The 22,417-nt window shown below is 42.1% G+C and overlaps 2 protein-coding genes across 3 annotated transcripts in view; one reads left to right on the plus strand and one right to left on the minus strand.

Annotated features, from left to right (window-relative positions):
- Positions 1-8,103, plus strand: part of TMEM147 (transmembrane protein 147) — a 45,464-nt gene extending 37,361 nt beyond the window's left edge. The window contains exons 10-12 of one of the 2 annotated variants that reach the window (XR_014493300.1): positions 1,233-1,434; positions 7,306-7,444; positions 7,853-8,103. The gene's annotated coding sequence lies outside the window, so the exon portion shown is untranslated. The remainder of the gene's footprint in view (positions 1-1,232; positions 1,435-7,305; positions 7,445-7,852) is intronic. The other variant, XR_014493301.1, reaches the window with a different exon arrangement.
- Positions 8,104-11,532: 3,429 nt separating this feature from the next.
- LOC310644491 (proline-rich transmembrane protein 1-like) lies at positions 11,533-17,180 on the minus strand. Its single transcript, XM_083369551.1, has 2 exons — positions 16,557-17,180; positions 11,533-12,617 (listed from the first exon to the last, which is right to left on the minus strand). Exons 1-2 carry the CDS (start codon positions 16,854-16,856, stop codon positions 12,420-12,422), a joined length of 498 nt encoding a protein of 165 aa, XP_083225677.1. The 5' UTR covers positions 16,857-17,180; the 3' UTR covers positions 11,533-12,419.
- Positions 17,181-22,417: the final 5,237 nt, after the last annotated feature.

Genomic DNA, 22,417 nt, shown 5'->3' on the forward strand with positions numbered 1-22,417 from the left:
AGAGTCTGCCCATTACAGTCATACGCTATGACAGTCATAAAGCAGGTCACCATATAACCGATTTTACACTGTATTTTCAAGTGGTTGTTAACTGAACACCATGGTCATGAAGCAAGCCAATTGTTTGTTATCAGGTATTTTTGCTAAAAACTGAAGGTACACACTGGTTTTTTAACAAAAACATTGTAAATTGCAGTTTTTTGACCATGGGACACTGCAAATGATGGTAAATGTGGGCCAGTTGCCAAGAACCCAAATGCAGTCACATGACCACAGGGCCCTGTGGCCATCTGAGCTTTGGAACAGGGTCATTAAGTACCTTTTGGGGGTGGGATATGTCATAGCTTCAGTCACTAAGCAAGCAGTTGTAAGCTCAAGACTACCTCAGTGGTGAGATTCAGCCGGTTTGCACCAGTTCGGCAGAACCGGTAGCTAATCGTTTGTTGCCCAGGCCCAGAATGGATTTCCGGAAGTGGCATCCACACAGAGAACTGGTGGTTCCCCTATTTGAATCCCACCACTGGACTACCTGTATTAAAACCTGAAGTATATATAAAAAACGAGAGTCAAAAAAATATCTAAAAGAAATGATAGAAGGGTTTGATTGGTGTAGGGAAGTAGTAAATGTCAGTATGTGGAAGAATATATCTAACCAATTACAGAGCAATCTACTATGGTGAACCGGGTGCTCACTAAGTCTAGTTTATGGCACAGGTCATCACCTGATGAATTTTGAGTGATGCTGTGTAGAACATTTAAAGCAGGGGTCTCCAATCCCCAGGCCGCGGCCCACTACACAGGTGTGGCCAAGTGAAGTGGCTGACTGGAGTTTGTGTGCACGCAGCTCAACTTGTGTGAGCGGCAGACCAGCAGGCACTGATGTGCCTGCGAGGTGGATCACTGCTTGTGCAAGGGCTGCGTGCGTGAGCCAGCCAACTACTCACAGAAGGGTTGTGTGCATGTGCGTGCTGGCCTGCTGCTCGTGCAAGGGTTGGTGGGTATGTGCCACCCTGCCGCTTACAAAAGAGCTGTGTGCGTGCACACACGCAGTGGCCCATAGCTTGTGCGGCCCAGTTCCCCTCTCCCCCCTCCCCCCTCAGCCGGACTGCCAAGCCGCAAAGTTTGAGGGCCGCTGATTTAAATCATTTGAATATTTGCTTTTCATTGCAGTAAAATATGGGGACTTTACTTTCTATTAAATATAAACAAGATTATTCTGCTCTTTTTTTTAGCAATCTGGAGAATCCAGTCATGGAGGAAATCAGGAAATAAGAATCAAACAGTTTTACAGCATTGATTTATTGATTGATTTAGTGCCAAGAAGTGCTCAAAGTAGCCAATGAAAGCCTCTTGCAGAATCAACGCATTCAACTACAGGCCCAGATCTCACTCATTTGCATGAATCTTAAGGGGCCAAGCCAGGCAGAGATCAAGGTAAAAGAATAAGAGTAGTCCAGGCCATCTCTTGTTTTCATCTATGAAATATTGAGAATTACAGTTGAATAAGGGAAGCTGGGTTGGCTAGATAGGAGCACTAGAGAGCAGGTGGGGAGTCTGGAGCTGATCAGATATTCGGATGGCTAAGGATTGCGCAAGTTGCAGTCCCAAACATCTTCTGGAAATTTAATTTCCTCACTCAGTGGAATCCTTGAAGATAGCTCTGAAAAACTCTGGGAAAGTTAGTGCTGAAATGTTATTGGGACTAGAGGGGAAATGCTCAAATATATTGTTGTTGTTAGCTGTGAAGTCGTGTCAGACCCATCGTGACCTCATGAGCCCTCCAGGCCTTCCTGTCCTCTACCATCTTCTGGAGTCCATTTAAGCTCACGCCTCCTGCTTCAGTGACTCCATCCAGCCACCTCATTCTCTGTCGTCCCCTTCTTCTCTTGCCCTCAACCTTTCCCAGCATTAGGCTCTTCTCCAGTGAGTCCTTCCTTCTCATTAGGTGGCCAAAGTATTTGAGTTTCAACTTCAGGATCTGGCCTTCTAAGGAGCAGTCGGGGTTGATCTCCTCTAGGACTGACCGGTTTGATCACCTTGCAGTCCAAGGGACTCGCACGTGTCTTCTCCAGCACCATAGTTCAAAGGCCTCAATTCTTTGGCGCTCAGCTTTTTTTATGGTCCAACTTTCACGTCCATACATTGCAACTGGGAAGACCATAGCCTTGACTATACACACTTTTGTTGGCAGGGTGATGTCTCTGCTTTTTAGTGTGCTGTTCTAGATTTGCCATGGCTTTCCTCCCGAGGAGCAAGCGTCTTTTAATTTCTTGGCTACAGTCCCCATCTGCGGTGATCTTGGAGCCCAGGAAAATATATAGGAAATATTTAATTTAACTAATTGTAATTAAACTTACGTAAGTTAATTCAAATGTCATTGTGAAGCCCACCATTTAAAGGCCAATTCTAGAATAAAATGAAAAAAATGGACAGAGGAATGAAAAAAGTATTCTAGTGCTGGCTGAAACTCACATTAAGACCATTCCATTGTTTTCCTTGACAATACAAAGACAATTGATCAGTTCATTGAACAAGAGGCCCAGTCTTTTATAGCAGTAGTGGCTAAGATGTTGGATTTGGATAGGGAAGACTGAAATGCAGTTTCCTTTTTGACTATAGAACAGATTGGATGGTTTTGCACCAAATCACCAATGCTTTTGGGTAAAGCTGTATGATTGAGAACCTCATATAATGACTGATTTTTAATGGACCTCATTTGTGGAGTGCAATTAAGGTGATGTACACAATCCACAGAATGAGCCCAGCACCAACTGCACAATAGATAAATATGCGGGCCAGCCTGGAATTTTCTCGAGCAGCTGTATGGTTCCCACTTCGGTTGGATTCTTGAGTCTGTGGAGAAAGAGACATACCGTAAGTATCAGATTGGTGAGCAGTTGAAACTGAGAAGCATCTCCAGAAATAAGGTGGCCAGCAGTATTGTGGAATGATCAGCTGACCTGGGACAAACAACCCATGTTGTTTGTCAGGTATTATCACATCACCATTATGTGATAGATTGATACAAGCCTTGCAAGATGAAGCTTACTTAGATCTCAAGGTTATGGGATTTAATGTTTGCTCCAAAGTAGAATCTTGAGATCCTCTGATTGGAAACAGATATCAAATTCTGGTTCAGAAACTTAACATATCCTAGAATTAAAGAACTGAGTGCCTTTGAGCATATATGAAGTTAGAAATGACTATTACCAGGGCCAAACCCATAAGCTCTTGTAGTAGAGAAGAAAATAGAATAACAGAATAACAAAGTTGGAACAGTCCTTGGAGGTCTTCTAATCCAACCCTCCACTCAGGCAGGAAACCCTACACCATTTCAGACAAATGGTTGCCCAATCTCTTCTTAAAAGCCTCCAGTGTTGGAACATTCACAACTTCTGGAGGCAAGTTGTTCCACTGATTAATTGTTCCCACTGTCAGGAAATTTCTCCTTAGTTCTAGGTTGCTTCTCTGCTTGATTAGCTTCCATCCTTTGCTTCTTGTTCTGCCTTTAAGTGCTTTGAGAATAGGTTGACCCCCCCCCCTTTTCTTGGTGGCAGCCCCTTAGATATTGGAACACTGCTATCAAGTCATCCATAGTCTTTCTTGTCATTAAACTACACATATCCAATTCTAGCAACTGTTCTATATATATTTTAGCCTGCAGTCTCTTAATCATCTTTGTTGCTCTTCTCTGTACTCTTTCTAGACTCTTAACATCTTTTTTACATCATGGCGGCCAAAACTAGATGCAGTATTCAAAGTGTGGTCTTAACAAGGCATTTTTAAATGGCATTAACACTTCACATGATATTAATTCTAATCCTCTAGACCATGGATTTTTTAAATAGCTCCATGTTAGGTTATATTGGACTATGTCTGATTTGTAAATTTAAAGGAGGCATATGATCTAATAAAACACCAACTGATCTAACATTCTACAAGAAACATTGGGAAATCTTTCCCATTGCAGGATGAATTAGGGAGAACAATGGGATGACATCGTGGGCAGTGAAGAGTTATTGGAGATATAATGCAAACAGTTTATTAATTTCTTTCTTCAGGATGACGTGAACTGCAGGTGAAGTAGTGCATGAGAGCTTGTATGCTTTAAACCAGCAGCTCCCAACCTTTTCTATACCCCACACCCCAGAACGCTTCTGACATATTCTCGCACCCCTTACAAAAGTTTGAAATAATGGCAACGAATTATGCATACACACTATAATTTTGAAAACCCAAGTTTTTGCATCCCCTGGAATGTCGTCTCACACCCCCGGTTGGGAACCCCTGTATTAAACTATCTTCAGAACAATTTATGATAATTGTGTCCAATAATATTTTCTGATTAATATTTAGACATAGCATAGTGCTTTTCTGGAAAGGCGTTGCAGAGAGTGGTGAGGATGTCCAAAAAGATCATTGGCAGTTCCCTCCCTCCCATCCAGGACACAGCACAGAAGTGTTGTTTGAACAGGGTCCGTAAGATTATCTGGGACACTACACATCCTCTTCACAACCTGTTTTCCTTGTTACCTTCTGGGAGGAGGGGGCTTCGTGGTATCCGTAGCAGAACATCCAGATTCAGCCATAGTTTCATTCCATACAGCATTAACCTTGTGAACTCTCAGGCTTCCTCCGTTATATATTCAAGATGGACAGTTTTTAATATTTATTTGTTGTGTATATGTAGGGGTGTGGGTCTATTCATATGTGTATACAGTATGGTTAGGTGTGTGTCATGTATGTGTTTCACTTTGAGAGCGGGCAACTAAATTTCATTTTTGATCTGTGCCGTTGTGCCCACAATAAAAAAATGACAATAAAGATTATCTTATCTTAATATATTTTGGTAGCAGTAGAGGTAGTTATGGAATATATATTAACTGAGCCCCAAATAGCTCACAAAAAGCCTTTTTAGATTTTTTTTAAAGTATTAATTATTTACTGTTAGATCACAGTAACACCAGTCAACATGTATTATCTACTCTCATCAAAATGTCAATAAGAATATGCGATAAATTATGTGATGAGAGAATATAATTAGTTAACCTATTATTTTGCCAAGTGTCAGGCAGTGGCAAAAGGTGCCAGAGATTGGTTGTTTGAGGATCCAGAAACAATGAACACCATTAAACAAAGAGATTTCAAGCTTTAATGTTTTAATTCCAGTAGAAATTAAATGGAAAGACAAGAAAGCATAAGATATTAATTAGATTGATCTCCCTTCATCTGTTGGGGTACCTGTTTCAAGCCGTGGAAAGACCCCATACGCCCTGCATATACAGCTCCGATCTCAAGCCTATGCAGAGTCTCAGCTTAATGGGCAATATTCAAGGTTTTTATTAAAACCTAGCAGCTAGACTTCATCATCCTTCTTACGTGGTCACAAGATTAGAAGTCCTAGTCTTGAGTAGATAATTCTGGGATAGGAATCAAGTCAGGTAAGAGGGCACAGAGAAGAACAGCTGATGATTAAAGACTTGGAGACTAAAACATACGAAGAACGGCTGCAGGACTTGGGTTGGCCAGTCTAAACAAAAGAAGAAACAGGGGTGACATGATAGCAGTATTCCAGTATTTGAGGGACTGCCACAAAAAAGAGGGGGGCAGGTTGTTCACCAAAGGACCAGCGGGCAGGACAGGAAACAATGGTTGGAAACTGATAAAAGAGAGAAGCAACCTGGAATTAAGGAGAAACTTCCTAACAGTGAGGACAATTAACCAGTGGAACAGCTTGCCTTCAGAAATCATGGGCGCTCCATCACTGGAGGTTTTTAAGAAGAGACTGGACTTGTCTGAGATGGTATAGGTTCTCCTGCTTGAGCAGGGGGCTGGACTAGAAGACCTCCAAGGCCCCTTCCAAATCTCTTCTATTATAAGTTTTCTCTCCCCTTATTCATCAAGCAAGAATGAAATGAACAGGTTAAACAAGCAGAATGAGCTTTCAACTTTTAAGTTTTCTTAATATGAAGGAGAAATCAAAATATGTCACTAACTGTCAAAATACAATGGTCTTCTATATTGCCACTATACCTATGATCTATCTATCTATCTATCTATCTATCTATCTATCTATCTATCTATCTATCTATCTATCTATCATCTATCTTTCTAGTGATTAAGTATTGACGTTCAAACCCTTCCCCCAACAAAGAGTTAATTGGATAAAATTGTGCCATTCATTCTTTCAGTTTAAGCTACTTTGAAATGAGTGTGTGGTATGTGGTTGAAAGATGGGGATTCTACTCATGCCTCCCACTTTGAGCTGCTAGAGGAAAAGCAAATCACAAAATTGGGCAGAATACAAATGAAATAAGGAAAGGAAAGGAAAAGAATGAAGAGTTATAGAAATAATACAAATACCCTAAGAAGGAAAAACAGGCAACTAAGTGGAAATATAATGATACCACATAGTCTGTTCCTCTGCAAATGCCATCTACTTTATATTCTCTCATTTGTCCCCTTACTAATCTCCTCCTCTGTAGCAGTGCAACCCCCTAGGGACATCCCCACAGTACTGGAATTACAAAAGGGGCTCTTGATGAGTTGGAACCCACCTACTTTAAACCATATGATTCTGTTCCCTTCATTTTTCCAAATATAACTAAGAGGGACTTTGGAAAAACTCAAAAATCCAAGTTCCCTGCCACCTGCAGCACCCATTCCCAGAGAAACTTACTTTTATAGAACAAACCATGGTCACAAACTCACCTTTATGGAATAAATCACAGCCACAATCCCGAAGGGTAGGAAACAGCAGAACATGGAGCAGATGGAGTAGCGCAGGTAGTCAGGCTCACTGGGGGTCTGGACATGTGAAATAAAGATATCCTCCTGAGACTCAACAAATAGATCTTGACGAGCCTTTGCAGAAGGTGGACCCTGATACATCTGATATTGGGGTGGAGGGGGTGGCGGCATTGAGGAAGCTGCCCCATAGCCCAGAGAGGGTGCTGGCTCAACATGGAATTTAAGCGAATCAGACTCTTCACGAGATTTTTGTTCAGGATAAGGAGAAGGATTTGTGGGGACCGGAATATGGGTTTCATAGCTTGGGTTGGTCATCATGCAGAGCTGCTCTCTCTTCTTCTTTTGTCACTGCTAGTGGAGTCCTATCTTGGCTTTTGATTTTCTTCCACTTCAACTGCCCTGGTGAGTTGCTTAGGTTTTCTCCTTGGTGGTACCTAAAGTCTGTTTTCCAGCTCTTGCTTCTGTTCTTCTCTTGTATTTGGCAAGCCTTCTAAATCTCTCTTGTGCTTGATGCGTACCTTATAATGCAGTTTGCTTCTTTTTTATCTTGTTAAGAGACTGCTATGGATTGCTCTGGCTCTCCAGCGGGATGACATCATTGTGACTTGAAGATCAGAAGAAAGAGTGGGTGGAATAAAGAATGAGGCAGACAGGACAAAGAGATTGATGGACACTGGACACGTCGTATGGAAAGGTGTGCCATGCTGGAGTTTGATAGGATGCAGAACATCTGTTAGTCCAAAGGCTAATTAAATAAGCCCAAAGAAAATAAAATCCAAATAAATCAGGTTTATTTGGGCATGTTCAGAATTTCATTACAAAAGTTAATGGGGCAATTTTGGATGGGTGGGGGTGGGGGATGCTGAAATGAAAGGGAGGAAGTTTACAGACCAGTAGTTAGTGCTGGTGGAGAAAACGTGGGCTAATAAATTTTTAAGAAATACATTTTAAGAAATACAATTGCATTGATTTTCCCCACCCCATCCAGAATTCTCCAAAATGCAAATAAGAAAGAGCCAATTCTTTTGTTCTGAGGAGTATAAAACACATGTTGGCAGGCCATATATGACCCCAGGCCCTTGTTTTTGTGTCCCTGTTACAGATGGACAGACTTTCATACCTGCACACATAGATGCACAGACGTTGTGTCTTGCCCCTCTTCACAACTGAAGAATAACAGTTCCAGAAATGTTCCAGGGATCCGTCATTGACTTTGTGGAACCCAACTGCTCAATGTCCTAAACTCCGAGAAGAACAATCCCAGCAGATGAACAATCAGTCTCTCCTTGAAATCTCCACGAAGAAAAAGACTGTTCACCCTGAAATTAATTCTCCTATTAAATTGTTTTCATATTCAGATGAAAGGTGCAAACAGAGTAATTATTATGAATTCAAGTTGTATCGTCCATCTCATCTAAACAACTCTGGGTATTTTACTGTAGACTATAATGTACAATTCAGTGATACATTCCCATTAGGCTTTTAAACTGCTCCCTTGGGGTACAGACTACCACTCTTTTCTACCTCCCAACTGGCAGAATCCTACCACTTATAGCTCCATTTTCCACGTTTTTAATGGAAAAATCGTTGTGGCCTTCAGTTGGACTTATTCATTTTGCCCATAACATTTTCCGAGAGGGGCAGAAGAGAAGAACCAATAAGTGCTGTATAAAGGAGAAATATTTCTTTTCGTGACTTGGAGAGTCTGCCTCCGTTACCATTATCATTAACTGCATTGCACCATTTTGTTTTGAAGTAGTCTCACACTGCTGATTCAATCAATTTATCTGAATTATGCTTTGCATTGAATATTATGCCAGTGCATTGTCTGTTCCTGCCTAGTTTTCCATCCTGCCAAGTTACTGAGAGTTAATAGATTTTTCCCATGTATTAACTCTCTCCCTACTTATTCTCATTTATAGATCTGATTTCTTCTGATCTATCTTGAGAAGGCATCTCTTTTGAGACATTTGCCACCTTCCCATTCCTTCTGCAGGCTCAGCTGTTTCTTATCTAACCATTTTCTAATCGGTGGCTCTTCCTCCTATCTCCCAAATGTCATGGTTCCGACATATGAGACCAGCAAAAAGAACTCCAAGGCAAAAAAATTTCCTTAAAGAACATATTTATTTAGCTACATAATATCGGCAAGTTCAAAAGTGAACCCAAGATTGAAATACCCCCCCCAAAGGTTACAAAGTTACAAAGTTTAACTTCCCACCCCAGTAGTATGTCATAAACCACTAACGAAAATTACAGCCTGCCAAAATGTAGTTAGCAATGACCTTGGTTCCCACAGAACAATTTATTGTTATGTCTAAGATAAAACACTCATCCCCCCTCCCAATACTGTGGCAACCGAAAACGAAGGGAAAATGGCTTCAGCTAACTTCTTTGTAGAGTTGAGACCAAGATCGTTCCCCTGTACCATTACATGTACCAACCCTTAAAGTCCGCCAAACTGGTTTAAAGTTATAGTTTTGAATGCCATTGGCGGGATGCTTGGAAAGAATGGGTTGTCAGCTTTTCTAGGTAGATTGGATAGGAAACATCGCTGGATGGGCTGATTTTGCAGTATTGGAAGGCTACGTTAACAGGACCTTGTAAGCCTGAACGTACAAATCTCCTACTATCGCCTTTAAAGTATAAGAAGTTAGGGTTCTTCCTGAGCCTCTTTCTCTACCCATTATGAAGCTGCAGGCTATGCCTTCTCTTACCTGACCATTCCCTAGGCAGCATCTCTGAGCCTCATTTCTTAGGTCTTTCTTACATACCACCCAGTGGCGGGATTCAGATATGTGAACAACCGGTTTTCGGGTGTGGATGCCACTTCCGGAAGTCCATTCTGGGCCTGGGTAACAAAAAATTAGCTACCGGTTCTGTCGAAGTGGTGCAAACCGGCTGAATCTCACCACTGATAATGTCTCTAGACAAGATGGGTGGCTCATAAGTTTAATAGGTAAGTAAGTAAGTAAGTAAGTAAGTAAGTAAGTAAGTAAGTAAGTAAGTAAATAAATGAAAATACCATTTACAATGGATGAATTTAAGGGCATAAAAAGCAACGGATGGGGCGGGGGGGGCTTCCTTTCTTGTTTGTATTTCAATTTTGCAGGGAGGAGGGGAAAGAAAACGGCCCTGCTGAAGTTTGGCTACTTTGCTGTCAGGTTTTAGTGGCGGGAATCTTTATTTATTCAAAACATTTATATGGCCACCCCTCTTGTACCAAACATAAAACGATGTCTACTTAGAATAAAAATATTAAAGCCCAAAGACCTGAACGTTTCCCATGTAAGCCACAATAAGTTCGTTTAACTTATTGCTAAAAAAAGCCAGATCTCGAGTCCTTTTCAGAAGGTCAAAAGGGCGGATTTCCCCTCCCACCCCTATGAAATCTGTGACTGATCCTGGGAAGTGGCTGAAGAATCTGGGTGCCATGTTAGAAAGGAAAGGAAAACAAGGCTGAAATGACTGGCAATGTCTGCAGAGACTCTTCATGAGCTGAAGGTTCTCAGAGGCTTCAGTTCAATGGAAATGACAGAAGGATTGCCGTTAGAGGACTTGTCTGGGTAGATTTCCCATTTCCTTATGGAGAAGTACAAAAGTCCTTTGCCCTCTGTTTTATAAGGCCTCTTATTGCCTTAATAGATCAATCTCTCTCCTTGGAAACCAATGTGATTCAAGGGCAGACCTGCTCCCACCGTGCAGTTCTTCCCTTCAGCTAGAAATCCAAGCTAGCCAGGGAAGAAAAATTAATAAATAAAATAAAAATGTGCTGAAAGGAGTCAAAATGCTTTGCACATTGCAAAATGTGTACTGTGAGCCAAAGTAGGCATTATAATAATTACAGGGCTTGGAACCATGCCCGTTTTTATATTTTATTTTATTTTTCTTAAATACCAAGTAGCCATTTCAATTAGGAATTGTGGCGTTGGATGAGGCGTGCTTTCACTTTTCCCTCCTCAGCTATTTCTTATGAAAATAAGTCTTACTCCGCTGCAGTTAGTATCAGAACAACCAGGGGTAGTAGGCCTGGTTTTCTAGACGGCTTGGATCCGAAGTCCCATAAGCCTCAGCAACCTTGGCTAAGAAATTTCCTGTCATGTGAAGCATAGCTCCACATAGAGGACATCAAGCTTTGATTATCCCAGGGAAAAAATAACTCTCATTGGCAAGATTTTTTTTAAAATCCCATTTATATCCCGCCCTTCTCTGAAGACTCAGGGCGGCTTACAAGCTTAGCAATAGCCTTCATTCTATGTATATGCCTGCTTATTAGGGCTTTCGCCCCCCCCCCAAGCGGCATTATTACAAAGTCAGCTTATTGCCCCCAACAATCTGGGTCCTCATTTTACCTACCTCGGAAGGACGGAAGGCTGAGTCAACCTTGAGCCTGGTGGGACTCGAACCTGCACTAATTGCAGGCAGCTGGTGTTACTTAAGGAGGCAAGGAAAGGTCACCGTACTTTGCAGTTTTTTTAACGTTCAAACATTTTCTGCAGGGTGTGTATGCTATGTGTGGACCCAATAGATATTTCCAATTGGTGACCCAATGAAAACCTTACTGGTATCGGGCAAAAAAAAAATGCACACACAAAAATAAATAAAACAGATGCGAACCAGTTAAACTAAGCTCTCGTTCTGCCCCCGATCAAAATGCATTATAATTTCCTGTTTTAGCTCATTTAACAAATTCATCTTTCTGTCCCACCTTTCATTTTTGACATTACTGATTTCCATTCCTCTCTGGGGAATTTTGGGAGTTGAAAGTCCACACATAAGGGCTAGAACACAAATTAGCATTTATTTCATTTATAAATTTACATTAGATTCAACCAAACATTCTTCACAGGATTACACTTCATACATTTCATAAAGTCCTGCTTTGTATTGTATCAGTGCAGCACACAGAATAAAGTTGTCAAGTTGCAGGAAGGGCAGATGCTATTTGGTTAGTACATAATAATTTCCAACAATAAGAGCAATGTGACCATAACATCAATTATACAGAAAGATGAGACAGGGATATTCCTATGATCACATTAAAGTTTATAATTTGGAGTCAATGTGTGTCAGGATTTGGAAACCTACATGAGGATAGCAAAGTGTTCGCTTTTGATTGATGATAACACTGTGTCTTATATGTAATGATAATGTCTTACGGTACATTGTTTCAGAGAAAATATGAGAAATATCCTTATGGTAGGTTTCCAACAAATTGTGACTTCGGTTCTCATGTCTAGTGTATTGCATCCCTTTCATATTAATGAGGTTTAGAACTGATTAAATGTATTTTAAGATCAGCAGTGTTCACCACCAAATGAACTCATGCTTCACATGTGGCCTGAAGACTGATACATTTACTTTTTTCCCAAGCTATTATTTCAATCTGGGGCCAATACCAATCAGAATTCTCGATTAATAGGATTTCAGACAGCCCAATGTTGTCTTCAATGTAATATGGGGCAGATCTTAGGTCCTGTTTGCTGGTCAACAAAGCATGCGTGAGCTAGCCTACAACATGGGAAATCTGAAGGACCAACTTATGGTTAGTTTCTGCACCAAGAGTTTTGCACGATTGACATTAATTGAAAGACTATGATTTTAATTTAGATTTCTGACTTCTCTTCCATGTGCTAAGGACAGAAGTCATTTGATATAATATGGTGGCTTCAGCCGTTGTAATTCCCAAACTGGTTCTGCTGAATTGAAACCGAGGCAGCAGCTACGGTGTAGAACACAATGAGCAAAATAATGGTCAGAACGATCCACGCAATCCCCAGTCCAAGTGCTGTGTGATCCAAGATCAGTGCCAGTCTGGAATATTTCCTCGCAGACGCGACGTCTCCCTGTTGATTGGCCCCTTGAGTCTGCGGATGGAGGGGAGGAAAGAGGTAAGAAAAAAGTTATTGATACCCCTATAATCAATTGACTCTGGACATGCGAGAGAGCAAGGAGAGGCAAATGACAAAAGATGCATGAGAACATAATTTTTAAAATAAAGATGGCAAGTGCGAAGGCGGAAGGAGGGAGGGAGGGGAAAAAAAGAACAAGAAGAGAAGAAAATATGTAAGGAAGAAGCAAAGGAAGAACAAGAGAAAGAGTAAGGCACTAAATACAGAGTGAAACAAAAGACCGGTGAACATACTATTTATTCTCTCTCTATCGGTGTGTGTGTTTGCGAAAACCTTGATCGTATTGCAGAAGGACAAGATCCGCCTGGGTCTCAAATTAATTCAGTTGAATCCCTTTTTATCCAATTGGTGCACTTGTATCCATACTCTGTTTTAAAAATCAAACTCTTTGATAACTACTCCAGTGGATTTAGCTCATCAGACTGAATACAGACGGTCCTTGACTTACAACTGTTCATTTAGTGACTCTTCAAAGTTACAACAGCACTGAAAAAGTGACTTGTGACTATTTTTCATATGACCCTTGCAGGATCTCCATGATCTTGTGATTAAAATTCAGATGCTTGGCAACTGATTCATGCTTATGACCGTTGCTGTTTCCCAAGGTCATGTGATCATATATTTTTTTTGCAATCTTCTGGCAAGCAAAGTCAATGGGGAAGCCAGATTCACTTAACAACCAGGTCACTAACTGCAGTGATACACTTAACAACTGTGGCAAGAAAGGTTTTAAAATGGGGCAAAACTCACTTAGCAACTGCCTCACTTAACAACAGAAAATTTGGGCTCAACTGTGGTCGTACATCGAGGTCTACCCGTAGAGAGTTTGCACAGTACTTTGGGTGGTGTAAATTGGATTGGAAACAGATCATCAGCAATGAGAGATGAACTGATTTAGTGGACAAAAAAAGACTCTGGCTATCAAATGCAAGACCTAGTTATGTTGAAATCAAGTTGTTGCCTGTCTTTCAACCACATGGCTGAGGCAACAGGTTAGAAACCATTGCCAATCTCTGTCAGTCATGAGCAGTGGTGGGATTTAGCCGGTTCGCACCACTTTGGCAGAACCGGTAGCTAATGTTTTGTTACCCAGGCCCAGAATGGACTTCTGGAAGTGGCATCCACACAGAGAATTGGTTGTTGACATATTTCTCTCTCCTTCTCTCTCTCTCTCTCTCTCTCTCTCTCTCTCTCTCTCTCTCTCTCCCTCCCTCCCTCCCTCCCTCCCTCCCTCCCTTCCTTCCTTCTTGACTGCATGATTTCATCTTGTCTACATGAAGTTCTGCTGCTTCTACCTGCTGTGATTCCTTGCCAGCCAGTGGATCCAGCAGCTGAGTCTGAGGAATCAGATGAAGAAGGAGGGGTCTGGAATGACATTAGAGTCAGAGGAAGGCTCTGAGGAGCTCCAAGACTTACAGTTGGACGAGGAGCCTGGCCCCTCTACTCGCGCTCAGGCTGAGACACAGCTGTGCTGGGAGCCTGAGTTGGATAGTGATGAAGAACAGTTGGGACAAATCCAGGATGCACGAAAGCACAGGCAAGAGAAGCGAGTAGCTCAAAGGAATGCAATGGGGTGGCTCCAAAGGCAAAGGAGAAGGCATTAGGAAGCCATGCCCTGGCTGAATTATAAAAGGGAAGGTGTTGGAGGTGCTGGTTGCTGAAGGCAACCGTTCGTGTTGAGGGTCGAGTTTCTGTGGACTGTGTTTGTTTGCCTTGGACATTGACTCAGGTCTGTGAGAATCAAAGGGGTTGGTTTGTTCCTGCCTGTTTCTTGGAAGAGGGCTTTCTCTATGTGAGCATAACAAGGATTCACGTAGGCTGGGATAGAACAGTACCCATATTCAATGGGACTGCCCTTCAAAAGGACTTGGACTTTGTGTCTTTGGTGCAAAATGCAGTAGCCCAGCTATTATCAAGAATAAGTACAGTAACAATGCCACACTTGTTCTTTGTTGCTCTTTGGTTGCAAACAGACATTGGGAGCCAATTCAAGGGGGTGGTTTAGCCTATAAAACTCTATGTAGCTCAGTACCTACTGTATGTATTGACAAGTTTGTCTCTTTTGTTTCGCTCATTCTGTATCTACATTCTGTATTGACATTCTGAGTGGGGCAGTTGGGAGTCCCCACCTCACACAAAGGAGTAGGGGAGAATCTTCTTGGCAGCCCTGTTCCTATAGCATAATGTGTCCTAAGTGCAGTGGGCTGCCTGCCTTGCTTGCATTTTACAATGTTTGGTTCACACTTGGAGCAGATTGTGGACTAGGACTGTCTTGGTGCTTGATTTTTTTTTTGTATAGTTTGGTTACACTGATCATTTTCACTGTGCTTTTCTCTTGCCATCTTTTAAGCTATCCTGAACAGGATAGAACAAAGAAAGAAAGAAAGAAAGAAAGAAAGAAAGAAAGAAAGAAAGAAAGAAAGAAAGAAAGAAAGAAAGAAAGAAAGAAAGGAAGGAAGGAAGGAAGGAAGGAAGGAAGGAAGGAAGGAAAATACAAAAGATACATAAAATATAATTATGTTATTGGAGAAACACCATGAAAGCCCATGCTGAATCCATAATCAGCCATGGAAACTCACTAGGTGATTTGGTGCCTGCCTGTATATCTCTGCTGGAAGAACAGAAAATACTGGATTGGGTGTCTCTGGGGAGTGTCCATCGACATCTCTTCACTGTGATGCTATTATGAGAAAAACTTCTTTTTAAGGTTCTGTCCCTTCGGCTGCTATAGGAAAGGCAAGCCATCAGTTCTATTGCAAGCTGTGGCACTTTCCTGGTGGCCTTCCAACCTGCAGGCATTCAATAGCAGACTACGAAAGTAGCATTATGATTTTTTATAACTTACTTCAGCTAATGTTCAAATCGCCAAACTAAATTTCTGGGAGGTTTAATGCACTTCTCCGATGCATCCCTTTATCTTAAAAAAATAAAAATAAAACCCCACCCACAATAGTTTGCTATCTGAAACACTTTAAAAAAAAACAGGGTAAGGCCCATAACAGCAACATGTTTGCTAGAAGGAGTCATAATTCCGTTACAGGGGGTCTTCGACTTACAATCGTTCACTTAAAGATCGTTTCAAGTTGCAATGGGACTGGAAAAAAAGTGAAGTACAACCATACCTCGCACTTATGACGGTCACGGCAATCCCATAGTTAAGGGAATCAAAATTCAGGTGCTTGACAATCGGCATGTATTTGTGATGCCTGATGCGTCCTGGGGTCTTGCAATCACTGTTTGCCCCCTTCCCAGCTGGCTTCCAACAAAATCAATGGAGGAAGCTGGATTTGTATGATTTGCTCGATAACGTGAGTGATTCGCTTAATAACTGTGGCCAAAAAGGTAATAAAATCAGGTGTGACTCACTTAACCTCAAACCTAACCCCTCTGCCGCCCTTGCTTAGGAAAGTAAATTCAGATCCCAATTGTGGTCGCAAATTGAAAACCACTTGCACGCTTCATCACATTCATCCATGCTTCTGCTTGCGATAAATAATTCTATAGTACTTCAACAATAATCAATTAAGGCAAATCAGTAACCCTGATAGCTCTTTGAAAGGAGCTCTTATCTCTGCAATGCTAGCTTTCCTTCTTTGAACTGTATTTGTTCTCTGAGTAAGGACTTGTGTTAACAAACCCTTAACAGACTTTATTCCTTTTTTTTTCTTGCTCTCTTTCCTTTTACTCCCTCTTCTATAGTCCTGTCCCTGCTTCACACTTTGCTGCAACAAGTGCGGGCTCTTTTACCTCTTATGAAGACTAATCTAGCATTGACCATTCTCTCTCTCTCTCTCTCTCTCTCTCTCTCTCTCTCTCTCTCTCTCTCTGCCTCTCTCCCTGCCTCTCTGTCTCTGTCCCCCCCCCTCTCTCTTTCTCTCTCTCATTGAAACTTACCCTTATCGAGAAAATCAAGGCAGCAATGCCCAAGGGGAGGCAGCAGCAAAGGAGGGTGAAGATGGAGTAGCCCAAATAATCTGGTTCATTGGCAGTTTGGACATTTGCGATGAAGATGGTCTGTTGAGGCTGGACAGGTATGGCTCCAGGAGGCGCAGAGTAAGCTTGGTACTGGTATGGCATAGAGGGAGATGGCGCATACATTGGAGGTGGTGGATTGATAGCTGATTTCATCGGATCAGGCTGATACCCAGGTTGAAGGGGCTCATTCATTTCAGCTGTCTTCTCTGGATTGCTCATCTTGCAACCTGGTCTCCTCTCCTTCCTTTCCTTGAAGTTCTGCAATGACCTGTCTTGTCTCGCTTCTCAGCACTCTTCTTCTTCTTCTTTTTTTCAGAGGCTCCCCCAAGTCCGGCTGATCTTTCTTTCTTTCTTTCTTTCTTTCTTTCTTTCTTTCTTTCTTTCTTTCTTTCTTTCTTTCTTTCTTTCTTTTCTTGGTTGCACTTTCAATCCACACTCTTCTTGCTTTGCTAGTGCTCTCACCGACTGAAACTTGTCTCGTCTGGAGGTCTGTTTCCGATAAGTGGTTACTTTATGATAGAAATTGCCCTGCCCACAGAAGTAACAGTTCCTTGTTCTCTTAGAATGAGATTTGTCTGGTGTTGGGAAATGTGGCAATGGATAAACAGGGATGAAGCTGGACTGGATGGGGCAGCACTAGCAAAGAACGGATATTTCCCTAGCAGCAGATGATGTAAATTCAGTTACTCAATTATATATATATATATATATATATATATATATATTCTCAGTAAGGGTAGTTAGAGAAGCTCCTCCTATCAAAGAGACCTACTGCTTCACAACTGAAAATAGAGATAGGTTTTGGACACCCCTTACATTTATTTCTAGGGTCAGTGTTTTCCCTCCACCATCTTATTTACTGCTAAATAAGCTGCCAGTGGAGCTTAGGACTGCCCCTGACCTCTGTTCATTCCACCGGGACCTGAAGACCTGGCTCTTCGAGCTCTCTGGCCCAGGCTGAGAATTTTAATTTTAATTTTAATTGGGGTTTTTATTTGTTCAGGGATTGATATAATTGTTTAATTGTTTTTAACTTTTGTATTTTTTGTTTTAATCACCCTGTAAACCGCCCTGAGTCCTTCGGGAAAGGGCGGTATATAAATACAATAAAATAAATAAATAAATAAATATTTTCCACACTGGCTGGATTTATTGCCCCCCACTTACTGGTGAAAAAACAAAACAAAACAAAAAAAAACCTGTCACCAAACATATAACAATATCATTGCAGAAAGTTTCATCTAAGCCAGGGGTCTTCAAACTTGGCCCTTTTATGACTTATGGCCTGGCTGAGGAATTCTGGGAGTTGAAGTCCATAAGTCATAAAAGGGCCAAGTTTGAAGATCCCTGCTCTATATGCTCATAGACAGGAGTCTCTCCGAGACTTGTGGACTTCAAGTCCCAGCATGGCTGGCTGAGGAATTCTGGGAGTTGAAGTCCACAAGTCATAAAAGGGCCATTGTGAAGACCTCTGCTCTAAGCAATGGACATATATCTCCTGCAATTGTCTTACAAGGTAGGCCTGCCTATTAATACAGGTAGCCCTTGACCACAATTGTGCCCAAAATTTCTGTTGTTAAGTGAGACATTTGTGAAGTGAGTTTTGCCCCGTGTTATGACTTTTCTTGCCACCGTTTCTAAGTGAATCACTGCAGTTGATAAGTTAGTAGCCCGATTGTTACTGTGAATCTGGCTTCCCCATTGACTTTGCTTGTCAGAAGGTCACAAAAGGGGATCACATAACCCCGGGACCATCATAAATGTGAATCAGTTGCCAAGCATCTGAATTTTGATCCCCTGGCTATGGGGATGCTGCAAAGGTCGTAACTATGAAAAACGGTCATAAGTCACATTTTTCAGTGCCATGAACAGCCAGTAAATGAACTGTGGTATGTCGAAGAAATACCTGTAGAGGTGTATAAAGGTAGTCCTAAACTTATGGCCACGGTATAACTGAGCTTGGCAATTACAGTTGTAAGTCGTGATGATTGTGAAGCAGGCTATCCTATGACCAAACCAATTGTTCGGTCTTGTTTTGCAGAGATCGTTAAGCGAACTCCATTGTCATTAAGCAAACCCATTGTTTGCCATGGGCCAATTTTCTTGCCAGAAACTGAAGTAAATTGGAAGTAAACGCTAGTTTCTGGCAAAAAACACCCCCCCCGAAACAAAAACCCTTTGTAAATGGCAATCATGTGACAGCAAGACACTACAAACAGCTGTAAATGTGGGTGGATTGTTGAGTGCCCAAAATACAGTCATGCAACTATTGGGGGGAAGGCATTTTACTTGGGAAGCAGCAGCACCTTTGGCAAAGTAGGTTAGGGTGTTTTTCTTCATAAAACAGTAAAAAGATGGGTTACAAGAGTAACAGCTAGCTCAGGAGGTCTGGGAGTTGAAGTCCACGAGTCATAAAAGAGCCAAGGTTGCCTGTTGTTGTTAGCTGTGAAGTCATGTCCGACCCATCGCGACACTATGGACAACGTTCCTCCAGGCCTTCCTGTCTTCTACCATCTTCTGGAGTCCATTTAAGCTCACGCCTACTGCTTCAGTGACTCCATCCAACCACCTCGTTCTCTGTCGTCCCCTTCTTCTCTTGCCCTCAACCTTTCCCAGCATTAGGCTCTTCTCCAGTGAGTCCTTCCTTCTCATTAGGTGGCCAAAGTATTTGAATTTTAACTTCAGGATCTGGCCTTCTAAAGAGCAGTCAGGGTTGATCTCCTCTAAGACTTGATCACCTTGCAGTCCAAGGTTTGATCACCTTGCAGTCCAAGGGACTCACAGGAATCTTCTCCAGCACCATACCATTTCAGGCAAATGGCTGTCCAGTCTCTTCTTAAAAACTTCCAGTGTTGGAGCATTCACAACTTCTGGAGGCAGGTTGTTCCACTGATTGATTGTTCTGACTGCCAGGACTGTGCAGTTGATGCTGTGGGGTGTGGGCAGAGGGCATGGCCGCCGTGGTGCTGCAGGGCCACCTGGGCAATCTGCTGTGGTGGGCTGTGGGTGGTAGGTGACCCTGTGGGTGGGTGGGTTGGGGGGTGGAGTGGGGGGCAGAGCGGGGGCGGGTGGGCATGGTGGTTTTGGTGCACACAGTGTCTAAAAGGTTCGCCATCACTGCTTTAGCGGGAATTGAACTCATAGCTCTTTGGAGTGTAGATGACTATATGCAATACATTAGCAGCTATTTAGTTTCTGGTGCTCAGTTGCGGGGGGTGGGTGGGGGTGGGGGCATGTTATGGAGAGCTACAGGAAGAATTTTCCAATTTCTGAAAATCTCACACAGGAAATGGATTTGTTCTTTATTATCCTGGGAGAAGTGCCAGAACCAATTAGTGAAAGTTGCAGGGAAAAAAAAAGGAAATTCAAATCAGTCATCTAAAGGAACGTATGAAGTGTATAAACATTCGTTAACGGAACAAACTGCATGATTTCTCCTTTGCTGGGGATTTCCCAACAGAAGCTGGATGTTCACCTGTTAAAAATGCTGAAGTGAATCTAACATGGGTTAGAACTAGATGACCTCTGGGGGTCATTAACAAATTTATTATTTTTATTATGCTGAGATTGTATGAACTCTCAGCCGATGTTCTAACGTTGCTTAAAGTGTCTTTCCTCCGTTTTTCTCCTTCATGAGAACAAGCAGCGTGAACTGGGAAACTGTAAAAAAAATATTCTGGGAAGATGTTCTGGGATGGCACAGGTTTTGGACTAGAAGACCTCTGAGGTCCCCTATGAATCTATGTTCTGTATTCAAAACAGGGACTGGCTTCAGTACTTTTATGAAGAAGCCAGTGGGTGCTAAATTGTTTACCCACATCGCTTGCTAGCTGAGTAACTTGCCCTTCTGATACAAAAAAGCTTTTTATGTTTCCTTATTATTTTTAATGATTACCTGAAATTGAAAAGACACCATGATAATGGAAGATAAGAGTGTTAAATGGGAAACTAAGAGTCATTCCATTAACCCATTCCTTGTGCTTGCAGAATAAACTGAATTATATATTCTGGGTTTGTAGTTCACTTAAATGTTGCAGAATGAAGAGACTCAGACCCCGGAATCAAAAGAAGTTTGTTTTATTTTGCGCAAAAGGTTCAGAGCAAAAAGCAATATCAATGTCTGAACACGTTTTCAGGGAAAAGCAAGTACATATATAGTCTCCAAAAGTAGCGAAACATGGAAATGTAACTTAAGAGCTCTGATTGGTTACGTGCGTTCTAGGCCCCTTCCAGCTCATCCCTAGCCCCCCTTAGTGATGCTAAATTATAGCTAAATGTCTTGCAACCATTTCTCTGGCAAAGGTTCACAGGTGTCTTGCTAAGCGTCTAAGTTTCCAGCATCATGTTTGTGGTTAGCTACAAGCGAGACATATATGGTTAGCTGTAACTGAACTCTGTGCTGGCCTATGAGGTGTGACAGACAGTTGAACTTGTGGTTTGGCATTCTCCATTTCCTTGTTCTTTTCTAACTAATACACACGTTTTCTTTGTGCCTCACTTTTATGTCCTACTTTTATGTCACACAGCATTTTTATGTATTCTTTGTATCTTTCTTTATTGTTGTTGTTAGCTGCGAAGTCGTGTCCGACCCACCGCGACCCTATGGACAATGTTCCTCCAGGCCTTCCTGTCCTCTACCAACTTCTGGAGTCCATTTAAGCTCACGCCTACTGCTTCAGTGACTCCAACCAGCCACCTCATTCTCTGTCGTCCCCTTCTTCTATTGCCCTCAACCTTTCCCAGCATTAGGCTCTTCTCCAGTGAGTCCTTCCTTCTCATTAGGTGGCCAAAGTATTTGAGTTTCAGCTTCAGGATCTGGCCTTCTAAAGAGCAGTCAGGGTTGATCTCCTCTAGGACTGACCGGTTTGATCGCCTTGCAGTCCAAGGAACTTGCAGGAGTCTTCTCCAGCACCATAGTTCAAAGGCTTCAATTCTTTGGCGCTCAGCCTTTCTTATGGTCCAACTTTCACTGCCATACATTGCAACTGGGAAGACCATAGCCTTGACTATACGCACTTTTGTTGACAGGGTGATGTCTCTGCTTTTTAATGTGCTGTCTAGATTTGTCTTGGCTTTCCTCCCAAGGAGCAAGCGTCTTTTAATTTCTTGGCTACAGTCCCCATCTGCAGTGATCTTGGAGCCCAGGTAAATACAGTAAAATCTTTATGGCCTGCCTCAAAAGTACACCATACTTTGCCTAAGGTTATCATGAATAAATCTTGGTAAACGTTGTGTGTGCGTGCAGCTCCTAGAATATACAACTGACAATATGCAACTGTTGTGAGGTCTCAGCTACGTAGCTGGTGATTATTTTTATTGAATCTAATGAAAACAGTTTACAAACTGGTCATGAGCCAAGGTCTGGTTTCAAAAAGAGCAAATGCAACCCTAGGCTAGATCAACCGTAACAACTCCAGGTAACCGGTCATTCCTCTCTCGGTTGGACTGACAGATCAGACCTAGAATATCAGGTTTGATTTCGGGCATGTATTTTAGGAAGGACATTGACAGACTGGAGCATGTCTGGAAAAGGGCAACCAACAGCCACCGAACTTTTCTGAAATTGTGTTTTCCTTTAACTCAGCTCATATTTGAGACCTGGGCCATGCAGGAGAATATTAAAATACTAAGCCAGGTCCTCAGCAGGTCACGAAGTTTAGAAGTGAGCAATGTCCTTCTTTAGTAGTACAGACTCTCCCTGCTTTATAAGTGGCAATAGGATAGGATGGTAATTTGCGATAGGGGCTAATATCTGTAACTCGGATGGAGGTTTGTTCTCC

The sequence above is a fragment of the Vipera ursinii genome, assembly GCF_947247035.1.
Source record: "Vipera ursinii genome assembly, chromosome: 9".
Lineage (NCBI taxonomy): Eukaryota > Metazoa > Chordata > Lepidosauria > Squamata > Viperidae > Vipera > Vipera ursinii.

Bases quoted from the DNA above. Each gene is read 5' to 3' on its own strand.
- LOC310644491 (XM_083369551.1), bottom strand. From the start codon at position 16,856: ATGAGCAATCCAGAGAAGACAGCTGAAATGAATGAGCCCCTTCAACCT. The intron at 12,618-16,556 runs GTAAGTTTCAAT...CTCCATCCGCAG, and splicing joins CCTTGATTTTCTCGATAAGG to ACTCAAGGGGCCAATCAACA.